The sequence below is a fragment of the Pterocles gutturalis genome, unplaced genomic scaffold (assembly GCF_000699245.1).
Source record: "Pterocles gutturalis isolate BGI_N339 unplaced genomic scaffold, ASM69924v1 scaffold36234, whole genome shotgun sequence".
Classification (NCBI taxonomy): Eukaryota; Metazoa; Chordata; class Aves; order Pterocliformes; family Pteroclidae; genus Pterocles; species Pterocles gutturalis.
In genome coordinates, this window is record NW_010134622.1 from 130,601 (window position 1) to 142,985 (window position 12,385).

Genomic DNA, 12,385 nt, shown 5'->3' on the forward strand with positions numbered 1-12,385 from the left:
AAAAAGCAGTTATTTCCTCCAGATTGTCCTGATGGAAGAGTTTGATTTTCATGCAAATAACAGATTTGATCATCCAGAATTCTCTTAACAACTTTCAGAAGCGTTATGCTAATTTACTACTTTAAAATCTGAGGTCTGTGGCAGACTTGCAAGTTTGCAGAATATTTTCTTAATCATTTACAAAATTTTCCTCTGTGAAATTATCATGCAAACTAAATTGCATTGGGAAGCATTAGCTCTTTTCTCTGAAAGTCCTTGCTATGAGCCTGCCTCTCTCACACATATGAAAAGAGCCTCTCTGTGCCTCTATGTATTTAGAGACTGATATATACCTGTTGCTTATTGGATTGCACAATTATTTCAAACTGTAGTGCCACTGTGAAGAGCTTGTAGCAGAAGCTGCAGGTGTCCCACTATCATCTTTATATGATGCATATGCATGGAAATTTTTGTGTAAACCCATCAAAAACTTAAAACAGGCAAACCAGCTGAAAGCCAACAAAATACCTAGGTTTCCAAATGGAAAGAGAACATTGGTTGGCCTAACTCTACATACTGATTCCTGCTCCCCAGGCAGTCATTTGATCAAAAAATACAATGAAGCAGTCAGGAGAGTGGGAACAGGAACACCATCTCCCAGATAAAACGGTGAAACAGGCATGGCTCTCTCTTACTTTGCCACATGCATCTTGCATTCATATCCACACATGATCCAACTTCAACAGGCAGCACAAGAGATGCCCCACTCAAACCCCTGGTTAGTAAGTCCCTCTCTCCTCGGAAACAAGGTCCAAGTGTCTTCTTAGGCAGCAGAGGTAAATGGAGAGAAATCTGCCAGGTTTAGCTTCAGGCAATATGTAATTCTGGAAAAAGAAGCTGTTCCCATAATTCCCAAGACAGCATCAAGTATTTACTTGTATCCAGATGTTCAACTGAAGCACTAAGATACATGAAACAGTAAGTCCTTGGCTTATTTACCACCTGGCACTGAGTCAGGTACTCGCTGCTCTCTAATTTCTATTTACTTGGAGAATTTAGGATGAAGCAGGGAGGCACCCCGTGAAGGGGGGCATTTGCTGGGGAAGGAAATTGAAGGCTGTATCTTAGCGGGCACCCCACTTCTGAAATCTTGCTTGAGATAACACCGTGCTTCTTGGGAGTTTCATCCTCTAATTCCTCTACCACTGCAGCAGAAGGGTATGCCAGCCTAGGAGCAGGAACAGGAGTCCTGAATAAGTCTGTTGGGGAGCTAAGCATTAGCTCCCTGCTTCAATTAAGGAAATAAAACCTGATGGGATACAATTAGATAGTACTGCTATTTTCCCCTGTGTCCAGGTCTCAAGTACAAACAGATGACAACCTATATGTGCTCTAAACAGGCTATCCAGGACTACAGGGGCAGCCTGGAATACCAGCTCCACCAGGAAGCAAAGGAGAAAGTGGACAACCAGGTGTGAGTGGACAAATTGGCCCAAAAGGAAGTAGAGGTGATCCTGGATCACCAGGGAGACCTGGTGTTCCCGGGTACCCTGGACCAAAAGGTAAGGATGTGAACCACTGATCTTGGCCGGGGGGTAGGGGAACCTTCTGTGCTACAGCATCATTAATAACATGACTTTTGTACTCACCTGATCTGTGTTGAAATGCAGTAATGCCACCTGTCATTTTGCATTAAAGGTCGTAAGGGTGAACAAGGTGTCATCGGCTTTATGGGCCAAGTAGGATTTCCAGGTGATTTGGGACCCATTGGACCCAAGGGAGATAGAGGAGTAACTGGTGAGTAAGCGACTGCATGACTCTTCTCTGAACTACTCATTCTGCAGCTCCACAGACCTGATCTAACTGGCCCTGCTTTGAGCAGGAGGTTGGGCTAGATGACCCACAGAGTTCCTTCCAATCTGCATGGCTCTGTGTGACCCCTGGCAAATTCCAGTGGACAGGTGCCTAAAATTAACATGGGGAGTCAACTTTTTGCCTTTATGAATTTATTTTGTACAAGGTGCCTACTTTTTGGGTTAAAAAAAAAGAATAATTACTGATCTAAACCAGTCTTGCAGAGTAGACATACTGGATATTTAGAAATAGATATTTTAAATCCTTCATTCCATCTATACCATCATGTATTTGTGTCTCCAGAAGACCACCAAAAGATGGTGCTGCATCTCAGAGAGCTGTTGGCTATTTGGGGGGAACTTCCCAAATTCCTGTGTGATAAGTGAGGGAGCAGTAGCATCATTAATTTCCTTCGGCTTATCTCTGCTTAGGGAAGACAATCCCCATACTCACACACATTTCCCCAATAAAATAAATATAGCTGCTATACCCAAGGTACTGAGTTGCAGTCCAGTCCCTCTCTCACATATGCAGCCAAGTAACATCAACGTATCTATGGATGAAAGCACATTAAGGAAAATGTAGGGTTTTTTTTTAATCGGACTATCTCATCTTTCTTCCAACCACAGGCTTTCAAGGCCCTCCAGGCTCTCCTGGGCTGCCTCCTCTTCCTCCAAGGCTGGTTGCTGAGCAAGGTTCACCAGGTCCCCGTGGAAATATAGGACCTCAAGGAAGCCCAGGAGATATGGGACCTCAGGGTCCACCAGGCGATCCAGGTAAGAATTGCACACTCAGTTCCCCGTAGCACAGTGAGGCCACCAGAGCACTCCACTGACTCTCATCTACTTTGAATTCTGTAAGTCTGAAAGGGAAGTCAAGTTTTGGTCTTTCAAAGCTAGGGCTTGGCTTTCTTCCTCCTCCTAGCATTCAGAACATCAGCAAAACAGGAAAAAACTATGACAACACTCATAGCCAAAGCAACATCAGATATGGATCTCACTTAAAACAAGATTAAATGTCTTTGGTGGAAATGCACATATCTTTGTGGGTATGCTGTCAACCCAGGGAATGTAGTGTTAGTGATGTGTGGCCCCAGTGCAGTGCACCTCTTGCTGCTAGCCTCATCAGAGGTGCATGGTGGTAGCAAGAAAGGTTAGGGTTGTGCCACTCATGTAGTCTTGATCCCAGCCATCTTTTCCAATGAAGTCCGTGCTCTTTGCCTGAGCAGGAACCATAAGATCTTGCCTTTAGTGTAAATTGGTAAACCTAGCAGATAGGACCAAATATATGCAAGTAGAGCACATGTTAACAAAGCGGGTAGCATGTTGATATCTCTGCAGTCACTGTGCTTATAACTGTTGTTGGTGCCAGGTTTGAGAGGCTCACCTGGAGAGCCAGGACTCCAGGGCAGAGGTGGCATTCCAGCTCCTCCTGGCTCCAGAGGTGAACAAGGAGCAACAGGGTTTCAGGGTCCAGTGGGATTTGAAGGTAAGAGATGTCACACAGCACTTCTTCCCTCTTTCCCATTTCACTGCCGTAAATTGTGCAGTTACTACATCACTGGATGGGGAGGAGAGGAGGAGAAAGTTTCTGTCATCACATCTTCTTCGCAAGGGACAACAAAGTAACTTTTAACAGTGTTATCTTAAAGCAATATTTTTGAAATAAGTTTGGGTAGATGTAGATGTCAGTCTACTCACGTGAGTGAGTTTGTTTTGATCTGAGTGTATTTCTGTATTGGTTTTCTCTTAAGTATTTCAGCCAAGTGTTTTTCTAACGGTTACAATCATGGAAATGAATGGTTGGGTAGGTGATATTTGGATAGATGATATTTAAGGGAATGTGTTTGTGAAAGAAATACCTGTTTCCTTATACAATCAAAGAGCAGAACGATTACTATCTTAATTAGCTAAGTACACAGAGAAGAAGGTATTTGCAGAACATATTTTTAACCGTATGAAGCAAATGCAAGCAACTCAAAAACCATTGGTTAATCTTGGACTGAGAAAACATTTTAAAGGAAAAATATGCTCAGAGTTACATTCAAATTCATCAGAACATTATATGTGACTTTCCCTGGCTCTGACAGTGAAATATAGCATCTTAGAAACCAGGAAGCCTGATCTAGCACCAATCTACTTCAAAAGCTACTGCTGTAGTCCTAGAACTACAGCTGTTTTAACAGTAACTTACCATAAGAAGAAGCATCATGCAATTAAGCTTTGTTCATCAGCATCTTAGCTGGAACATCAGCTAGCATCAGAGCATTAATGGGAGCACAAACTAAATTGTATTATTTCTTTTCCCTGCCTCGTCTAAGGTCAGCCAGGCCGTCCCGGTAGCCCTGGGCTGCCAGGCATGCCGGGTCGCAGCGTTAGCATGGGCTACCTGCTGGTGAAGCACAGCCAGTCTGATCAAGAGCCAATGTGCCCAGTTGGCATGAACAAACTCTGGAGTGGATACAGCCTACTGTACTTTGAAGGACAAGAGAAAGCACACAACCAAGATCTAGGTACGTACAGGTGTTGTTGGCAGCAGCCTCAATTCCATCTCACTGTCTGAAAAAAACAAAAAAAAAACAACAAAAAAAAAAAAAAAAAAAAAAAAGAAAGCTGGGACTTCAGCAAACAGGCTTAGGAAACACCAAAACGAGAAGATGAAAACTGTGTCTGCACAGAGTACCCTTGAGGGAGCTCCTGCAAGTCATTAGTGTTGTTCAAGGGGACCTGTAAACCCAGCAAAACATTCTGGACTGCAGGGTTGTACTGACACATGTTTGGGAAGGAGCAGGAAACTGAAAACGTGCATTGTCTTCTGTGAGAATGATTGCCATAATTTCTTTTTTTTTTCCCCTTCTTTTTTAACAGGGCTGGCTGGCTCATGTTTGGCTCGGTTTAGCACTATGCCATTCCTCTACTGTAACCCTGGGGACATTTGTTATTATGCAAGTCGAAATGATAAATCCTACTGGCTCTCAACAACGGCTCCTCTTCCAATGATGCCTGTTGCAGAAGAAGAGATTAGGCCATATATCAGTCGCTGCTCAGTTTGTGAGGCCCCAGCTGTGGCAATTGCTGTCCATAGCCAAGAAGCTTCTATTCCTCACTGCCCTGAAGGCTGGCGCAGTTTGTGGATCGGCTATTCCTTCCTTATGGTATTTATTCTCCAGTGTCACATTTTGTGTGGCACTGGGTTTTAAATTTGAGTCCTGGATACTAGGAAGGCTGCTCTGTTTTAGACCCAGCAACACAAAAACCATGCATCATACTGGGGAATCAGGGAACTACAAAACTAGTTTCTAGGAAGCAGAAGAGGAGAAACAAAATTTCTGTGAATTGCAGAGAAAATTGCCTTTTGTCAGCCTAGCATCTGGAGTCCTTACTTTATGTACAAAATAGTACTTTGGAGCAGAACACAGGGAGAGCTGTGGATTAGCAAATAAAATTGCACTGAGGTGTGATAGTAGCCTACAAAGCATTTCCACAGCTACAGACTGGTTGTTACTTACGTACATCACTATTGCGAAGCTGATCTGGAGAGAAAAAAAAAAAAAAAACAAAACAAAACTTTTCCCCTCCTTTTGGAAACTTAAAATCATTGATGTTTGATCGAAGATTTAGAAGCCAAAGACTTTCAGCTAGTCTGGAAAGAGAGACAGCCTCCTGTTGTTTTTAAAATTAAACTTCAGTGTTGTATCTCTAATGGCAACAGGAGCTGAGCTGTATCTCCCATAGCTTACAGATCTCTTAGATCTTGAGATCTTACAATTAGGTAGTGGGATGTTACAGAAAAGGGCCTGACCTTCTCGCAAGACTGTACAGAGGGATCATGTAAGCTCTGGAGGGCTTAACATGGTAAAGAGCACCTAGAATGTGTTAGTGAATGACCTGGCAGATGCTCATTTTTCTGACTTACTTGATGTATGCCAGAGTCAAAACCTGCAACAGTATGCCCATGTTGTTAACTCATTAGAGACTAGGCTGAATGCTGAAGTAAACAAGGTTGGGAAAAAAGATTTCTCTGTCAGAAAACATCATAGAAGAACAATAGTCAGTCTTACCTGCAAGCCATTTGCCTGTCAAAAGCCAAAACCTTTTTTTTTTCCAGAAAATAAGATAAAGGGAAATCTGATATTTTTCATTTAGTTACAAGAGGGAAAAAAAAGTTTTCAGAGGGCAGGTCAAATTTTTGACCAGCCCTATGTTTGACCTTTCTTTTCCTTCTACAAAAAGCCCTGATACCAATCTCATAGTTACTTCACAAGAATTCCAAGGATTAATTAAATGTTTGCAGAACCCTGTGTAAACACTGAGCATTGTTAAGAGCAAAGTTGTCACCCCTAGCAAGAACCTTTTGGCAGGACAAAGTCAGCCAGCACCAAGAAGCACACAGTAAGAAGAGTTCACATTTTCCCAGCTAACGTTCAGAGCAAATTAAGTGTTTGGTGTATACATTTTTGCTTCTCAGCAACTATGGAAGAAGTACACCACACTTGTTATCGCAGAGTGCATATTGGTTTACTTCCTTGGCTTAAATTTGTCACCTCCTTCCCGGGGTAAGGCACAATCATGAAGGGAGTCACCATGTGCTCCTGCCCAAACAGCCATAGAAGTCAGTAAGATTTCATGTAGCAAGGGCCCTCCCCTATCGTACATCCTGTAAAGGCTGGGTGGCATAAGTGTTGCAGAAAGATAAAGAAAATGCAATACGAGATATTACTGGCCTAGAGATGGAGCTTGTACACTGAGTGCAGGAATACTTGTCATGAGGTTGTCAAGCAGGTCTGTTCCCAAGCCAGGGCTCAAGCAGCATTATGTGGTTTTTACTCACTGTTTTCCACCTCCAACTGCAAAGGCCTCAAAGCTGTAACAATTTATGCTGCTTCTTACCAACTTTGTTCCTGTAGAGGGATGCTAGGACGTTTTTGCTCCTGAACTTCATAGCTTAGTGAATTTTGCAGATTTGTAAGACAGGTGGTAGGCTGCAGCTTTGGGGATTGGGTGGCAGTTTTAGAGGGAGGGAGTTGTTGTTTTGGCATTTTTTTTTTTAAAAACAAGTATCTAAACCTCAGCAACCTCAGCAACATCTACAAGATGATCCAGAGATCGGAGTCCTTTACTCTGTTAAAAGGTGTCCACTTCTGTTACTCATTTATATGAACACAGGAGGCCTCTCGCAGCATAAACTGAGCCAGTTATGGCTTTCACTTTTATAATATGTTTATTAAAACATAGGCAGGCAAACATATTGGATACGTGCAGGTTTCTCTATATATTTACATAAGTATTTATCAACTTTATTTTCCAGCTGCTTTCCTTTATATTGCAAATCCCTTCAGTTTTTAAGAGAAAATTAAAACTTAAAAATGCAGCTGTAAAGCTCTTAGTGGCACAGAGGAAATGTCTGTTTTGTTAGTGATGCCTTTGACAGAACAAAAGTAACACTCAGTTTGTTATCACAGTATGTGTTAAAGGTAACAGTTGAGTGGTGCAGAGATGCATAATTTTGGGGTAATTTGCTGTCAAAGAATATGCTGTAGAGGAAATTAGTTAACTTGTATGGAAGCTAATTTTTTTGTTTCCACAGTGCTCCTCATAGGCGATGCACAGTAAGACTTTATAATTAGGGAAATTCAAGTTAGATATATGGTGGAAGGTTCTTCTCAGTGAGGGCAATGAAAGAGAGGAACAGGTTGCCCAGAGAGGTTGTAGAAACTCCATCCTTGGAGGTACTAAGAACTCAACCGTGCACTGGAGCGACCAAGGATAACTTGTCGTTTCTTTGAGCAAGGACTGGCTGAAGTGACCTCCAGTGGGCCCTTCCCACCTAAATGATTCTCCAATTCTAAGACTTCCAACACTGAAAATCTTAACTATAGAAAAGGTATTTGTCAGAAGAGTTTAAAGTGGCATCAACATATGAGCTAGCACCTTTGTATAGCTAAAGTACAGCCAAAACCTTAAGCCTTCCATATTTGCAGGATTAGCTGACTTTCTGGTCTGGAGATAAGAATTAGGAGCAATTCTAGTGGTTTTTCTCTTTTCCCACATGTAAGTTTTTGACAGCATTGCCTGAGGTTGTACTCTGAACACTGCCCTCCTTGTCTCATTTAGCACACAGCTGCTGGTGATGAAGGTGGAGGACAGTCGCTGGTTTCTCCTGGGAGCTGCCTGGAAGATTTCAGAGCGACTCCTTTCATCGAATGCAACGGTGCACGTGGAACCTGTCACTACTTTGCAAATAAATACAGCTTCTGGCTCACTACGATCGACCAGCCCTTCCAAAGCAAGCCCTCCGCAGATACACTCAAGGCAGGACTCATCCGAAGCCATATCAGCAGATGTCAAGTCTGTATGAAAAATTTATAGAAGTCTTTCACAGTATAAGGAATCTGCTGATCGTGTGGGTCTTATGCAGTGGAACCTTCTATGATGATTAGACATTTGAATAAATCATGTTGGTGCTTTTTTAACTTATTACCTCAAAAGCTGAATGGAAAGTTAATTTTTTAAAATGTCTTTAAAAGCAAATTAAGTGTAACACAAGTCTAACACACAGATCTAGTGCTGTATTCTCCTACTATACGGTATATATACATTTTTTGCTAGTCTAACATGATGTCATTTGCCAAATGATACAAATACTCACAGCTTTGAAACACCAAAAGAACTTCAGTAATAAATGGTTACCTTGGTCAAATACCCACCGCCTTTACTTTAAGAGAATACATATATATCTTTTCTATTAACTGTCTTTGTCACAACAGTAAACACTAACAGCTGCAGTTACCTAAATTAACACAGGGTGATCAAAGTGCTAAACCCTTGCAAAACACTGAAAATGTGCTCTGAAAGGTGCTTATGTCCAGCATTGAAACCTAACCTTGATGTCAGTATTTTATGCTTGGGCATTTCAAACACACCCTAAACAATCATCTTTTTATTGTATTTGTTTTTTTCAAGCCTCACCCTGCTTTAGCACTTAACCACTGGCAATAGCAGAGAAGCCCACAGACCTCCAAAAATGAGTGACCACAAAATGCAACTCTTCCTATTTTGATTAGGAGACTATATGAGGCAGATCAGCATGTTATTTTGCAAACGTGAATATTTTTTTCTAGACATACCCCAGGCCAAGGGATCATTAATAAGGTCTCTTGTTCTGATGTGCTGTGGACATTCATCTGTGTCACACTACCCACACGGCAGCAACAGCACTGAGTGGTTTTTGCATTGCAGCCTTTCCCCCCGAAACCAAGCCACTCAACACAGATTGCAACCACATGCTGTCGGAGCAGCCATCGCACATAGGGTAGGTTTTGCAGGAGAGTATATTGCTCAATACCACATGACCTTCCAATGCAGAACTTCCAGACCTGCCGGTTGTCTGTCTGTCTGAAGGCATGCTGTCCGGGCAGCTGGGGACAGGTGGCAATGTGACAACCATACCAACTTGCATGCAGCCATCCTTGCAAAAGCAAAGGGGAAGGAAGCAGGGTATTTATCTGGCAGCATCTTTTCCCATAGAGTACCAGGTTACTGTGTGCCAGGCTTGATCAATGGCCGGAACAGATAGCTTTTGCCTTCTGTAGAAAGAAGTTATTTAGCCCAGAGTCACCAATGCAAGAGAGGGGGGAAAAGAATCTGCTGCAAATTGCTTTCTGTTCCTATTTCTGTAGTCTCTATAGTCTGATTATATACCTGAATGTTTAAAACTGAAATCAAAGAGACTTTTATAGCAATAACAACTCATTTTTCAACAGTCCACCTCACTCCTCCTTCAGGTGCTTCTTGGCTTTTATAATTACATTCCATCCTCACTGTATCATAAATAAAATCTGTTTTTTTCTACACCTCTATTTATTGATTATTTCCATTTTGTAAACAGTGGTTTTCAATACAATGCGTATGGACTGCTTTGTGGAATTACTGTGTTTGCACCAAAGGAATTAAGAAAGCACTACCAGAAAGCTCTCTCCACTGAAGTTCCAACTCTTCAGCCAGGAACAACACATGTTTATTTCATGGCAGTTAAAAAGATCCAAGAAGCTGTGTTTCTAAAACTGCTTCTTTAAACTGAACTACTGGAATAGTATTTCATCTGTTGTTCGGAAGAACAATTTAAACCAGCAAATTACAGTGTTGCAGATTAAAGGAAGGTATTATTCATGCTCTACAGTGTTCAGAAAACCAACATTAACCCAATTTGACAAGTGTTACCTCTGCAAAAAATATAAAGTACAAACTAAGTTAAAGCTCTTTGCTAGCACACTGCCTCACTTAGATTAGTTGTACATATAATTAGATACATCCATAAACAGAGAAATTACCTGAGCTTGAAATGAGCTCTCTGGCCACACTGTAGCTCTGAAAGGCAGCCTCTGAACAAACTAATCACACTAGTATTTGCTTCAGCTAAACAAAATACTTAAGAATTGAAAACATTGCAGTCAACATGAGCCAAATCTATTCCACATTTGCCAATTCTTTTAAATTACACATGGCAGTAACAAACACCCTAGAATCATCAATTTACCTCTTCCAGGTGTTGCTAGAACAATCACACAGTTATCACTTTTGATTTTTACAGCATGCACCTCGGGCAATGCAGCATGTTCAGTGTTTAAAGAGAATTCAAGTGGAGGTTGGGCAAATCTGTAAAAACCAACTATGTCAAGAACAACAAACTATTTGGATTTTTATGGCTAATACATTGCCTGATCTTCCTAAGCAGCTGATTTTTTTATGTGTGTAAAACCTGAGCAGGTAGGTCTTTCTCCAACAGTTGCTTTGCCTCTCGATTTTCTCTGACTCACATAACATTGACTTGTAACAAGTTTGTTCAGTGCGGTATCAGCACTGCATTGAGTTGAATGCACAGGCATGGTGCAGGAAAAACAAACCACAAAACCCGACAAGGTGCCACACAGACTTGAACTTTTGTACTTTGTGTGCGTCATGTGCTTCAGGTCTGTGTACTCATACCCACGTTCCTCCAAAGCCTGCACAGTTGCTCTTTTGAGAAGGGAAGGGAGCTTGTGCACACAAACACATGGAATACTTGTAGCAGCCAGAGAATTTCACCTGGTGAGGTAACCCAGAGCACAGCACGGAAGGGAACTGACATTCAAACTGCCTCTTAGCTGCAAGTTTACCTCCTTTCCTATGAAGAAAGGCTGAGAGAGTTGGGGTTGTTCAGCCCAGAGAAAAGAAGGTTCCTGGGAGGCCCTATTGCGGTATTTCCATACTTAAAGGGGGCTGATAAGCAAGATGGAGACATTTTACAAAGGCCTCTAGCGACAGGACAAGGAGCAGTGGTTTTAAACTGAAAGGGTAAATTTAGACTGGACAGAAGGAGGGCGTTTGTTACAATGAGGGTGGTGAGGCACTGGAACAGGTTGCCCAGGGAAGCTGTGGATGCCCCATCCCTGGAGGTGTTCAAGGCCAGGCTGGATGAGGCTTTGAGCAACCCGGTCTAGTGGAGGGTGTCCCTGCCCATGGCAGGGGGTTGGAACTCTATGATCTTTAAGGTCCCTTCCAACCCAAACCATTCCAGGATTCTCTGATCCCAGAACCCACTTCCAAGAAGTTAAAACATTTTTTATACAGGAAAAACTCTGCTATAGCAAAACAAAACAATCTTTTTACTGAACTATAGTGCTCCAGCCTAGGATATAAAAACCAGAAGTGTTTTGCCTGGGTTTGACTAAGGCAAATTTTTTGCTTCAAAGCGTGCTGTTTGCTTCCCACACTCTCCTGAAGTATAACATGCTGCTGAGCCTGGAGAAGGTAAACAAGATTATATTCCCTTTCTGTAGGTAATTGTGCATCAGTATATCAGCACAGATACAGTAAAGTCAACGTAGCTATGTCAGTTGACATCAATTATTTCCTCACAGTGTATGAACCAGCTCAGCCAAGTGCATTCACACCCTATGTGACTGGGCTTCTCCATGGCTGCTGGAAATTAGCAAACAGCAAGACGTAAACAACCCTGCAGCAGAAGGTATCACATTGCTGCCAGAAGAGAGGTTGTGGGGTCACTGCTTTATGGGTATTGGCTGCACCTTATCTGAATGTCAGAGACAGGAGGCTTGCCTTTTCTGCTTTGCTCCAATGCCGCCTTCAAGGTGTACGCTTGTCGTGCTTTCAGTTTGAACACAGTTGCTCTCAGAGCACCCTTAGCCAGCCTGGCTGGACCCACAAAGGAACCAGCCCCAGGCACAGCCACCACCTTCCAAAGCCAGAGGAGACGGCTGCCCAAGCGCAGTCAGCAGCAGCCCCCATAATCATGCAGGGGCCAGCAGCATCCCCAGGGATGGACACCCATGCCCCCTAAGGGAGAAGGGGGGCCTGGCCTCCCAGCGAGCCGGAACCAGGCACATGTTGGCGCAAGACATAACAGATGAAAGGAACAAGTAACATCACTGCACCCCATGACCCGCAAGCAGAGAAGTCAAAACAGGTGGTGGTGCTTCCACCATGATGTGGGCAAGGGCATAACTAAGCTGCAGCAGGTCATGAGCAGCTCTGCTTGCCCCATGGACACATGG

General features: G+C 42.7%; 1 protein-coding gene across 1 annotated transcript in view; it reads left to right on the top strand.

Annotated features, from left to right (window-relative positions):
- The window catches only part of COL4A2 (collagen, type IV, alpha 2), a gene marked incomplete at its 5' end in the record, with an annotated part of 100,925 nt that extends 92,620 nt beyond the window's left edge, over positions 1-8,305 (top strand). Inside the window, 7 exon segments of the mRNA XM_010081650.1 lie at positions 1,380-1,541; positions 1,678-1,776; positions 2,463-2,609; positions 3,205-3,321; positions 4,154-4,345; positions 4,701-4,987; positions 7,947-8,305. Of these exon segments, the coding sequence (XP_010079952.1) occupies positions 1,380-1,541; positions 1,678-1,776; positions 2,463-2,609; positions 3,205-3,321; positions 4,154-4,345; positions 4,701-4,987; positions 7,947-8,201 (1,259 nt within the window).
- Between the last annotated feature and the right edge of the window lie 4,080 nt (positions 8,306-12,385).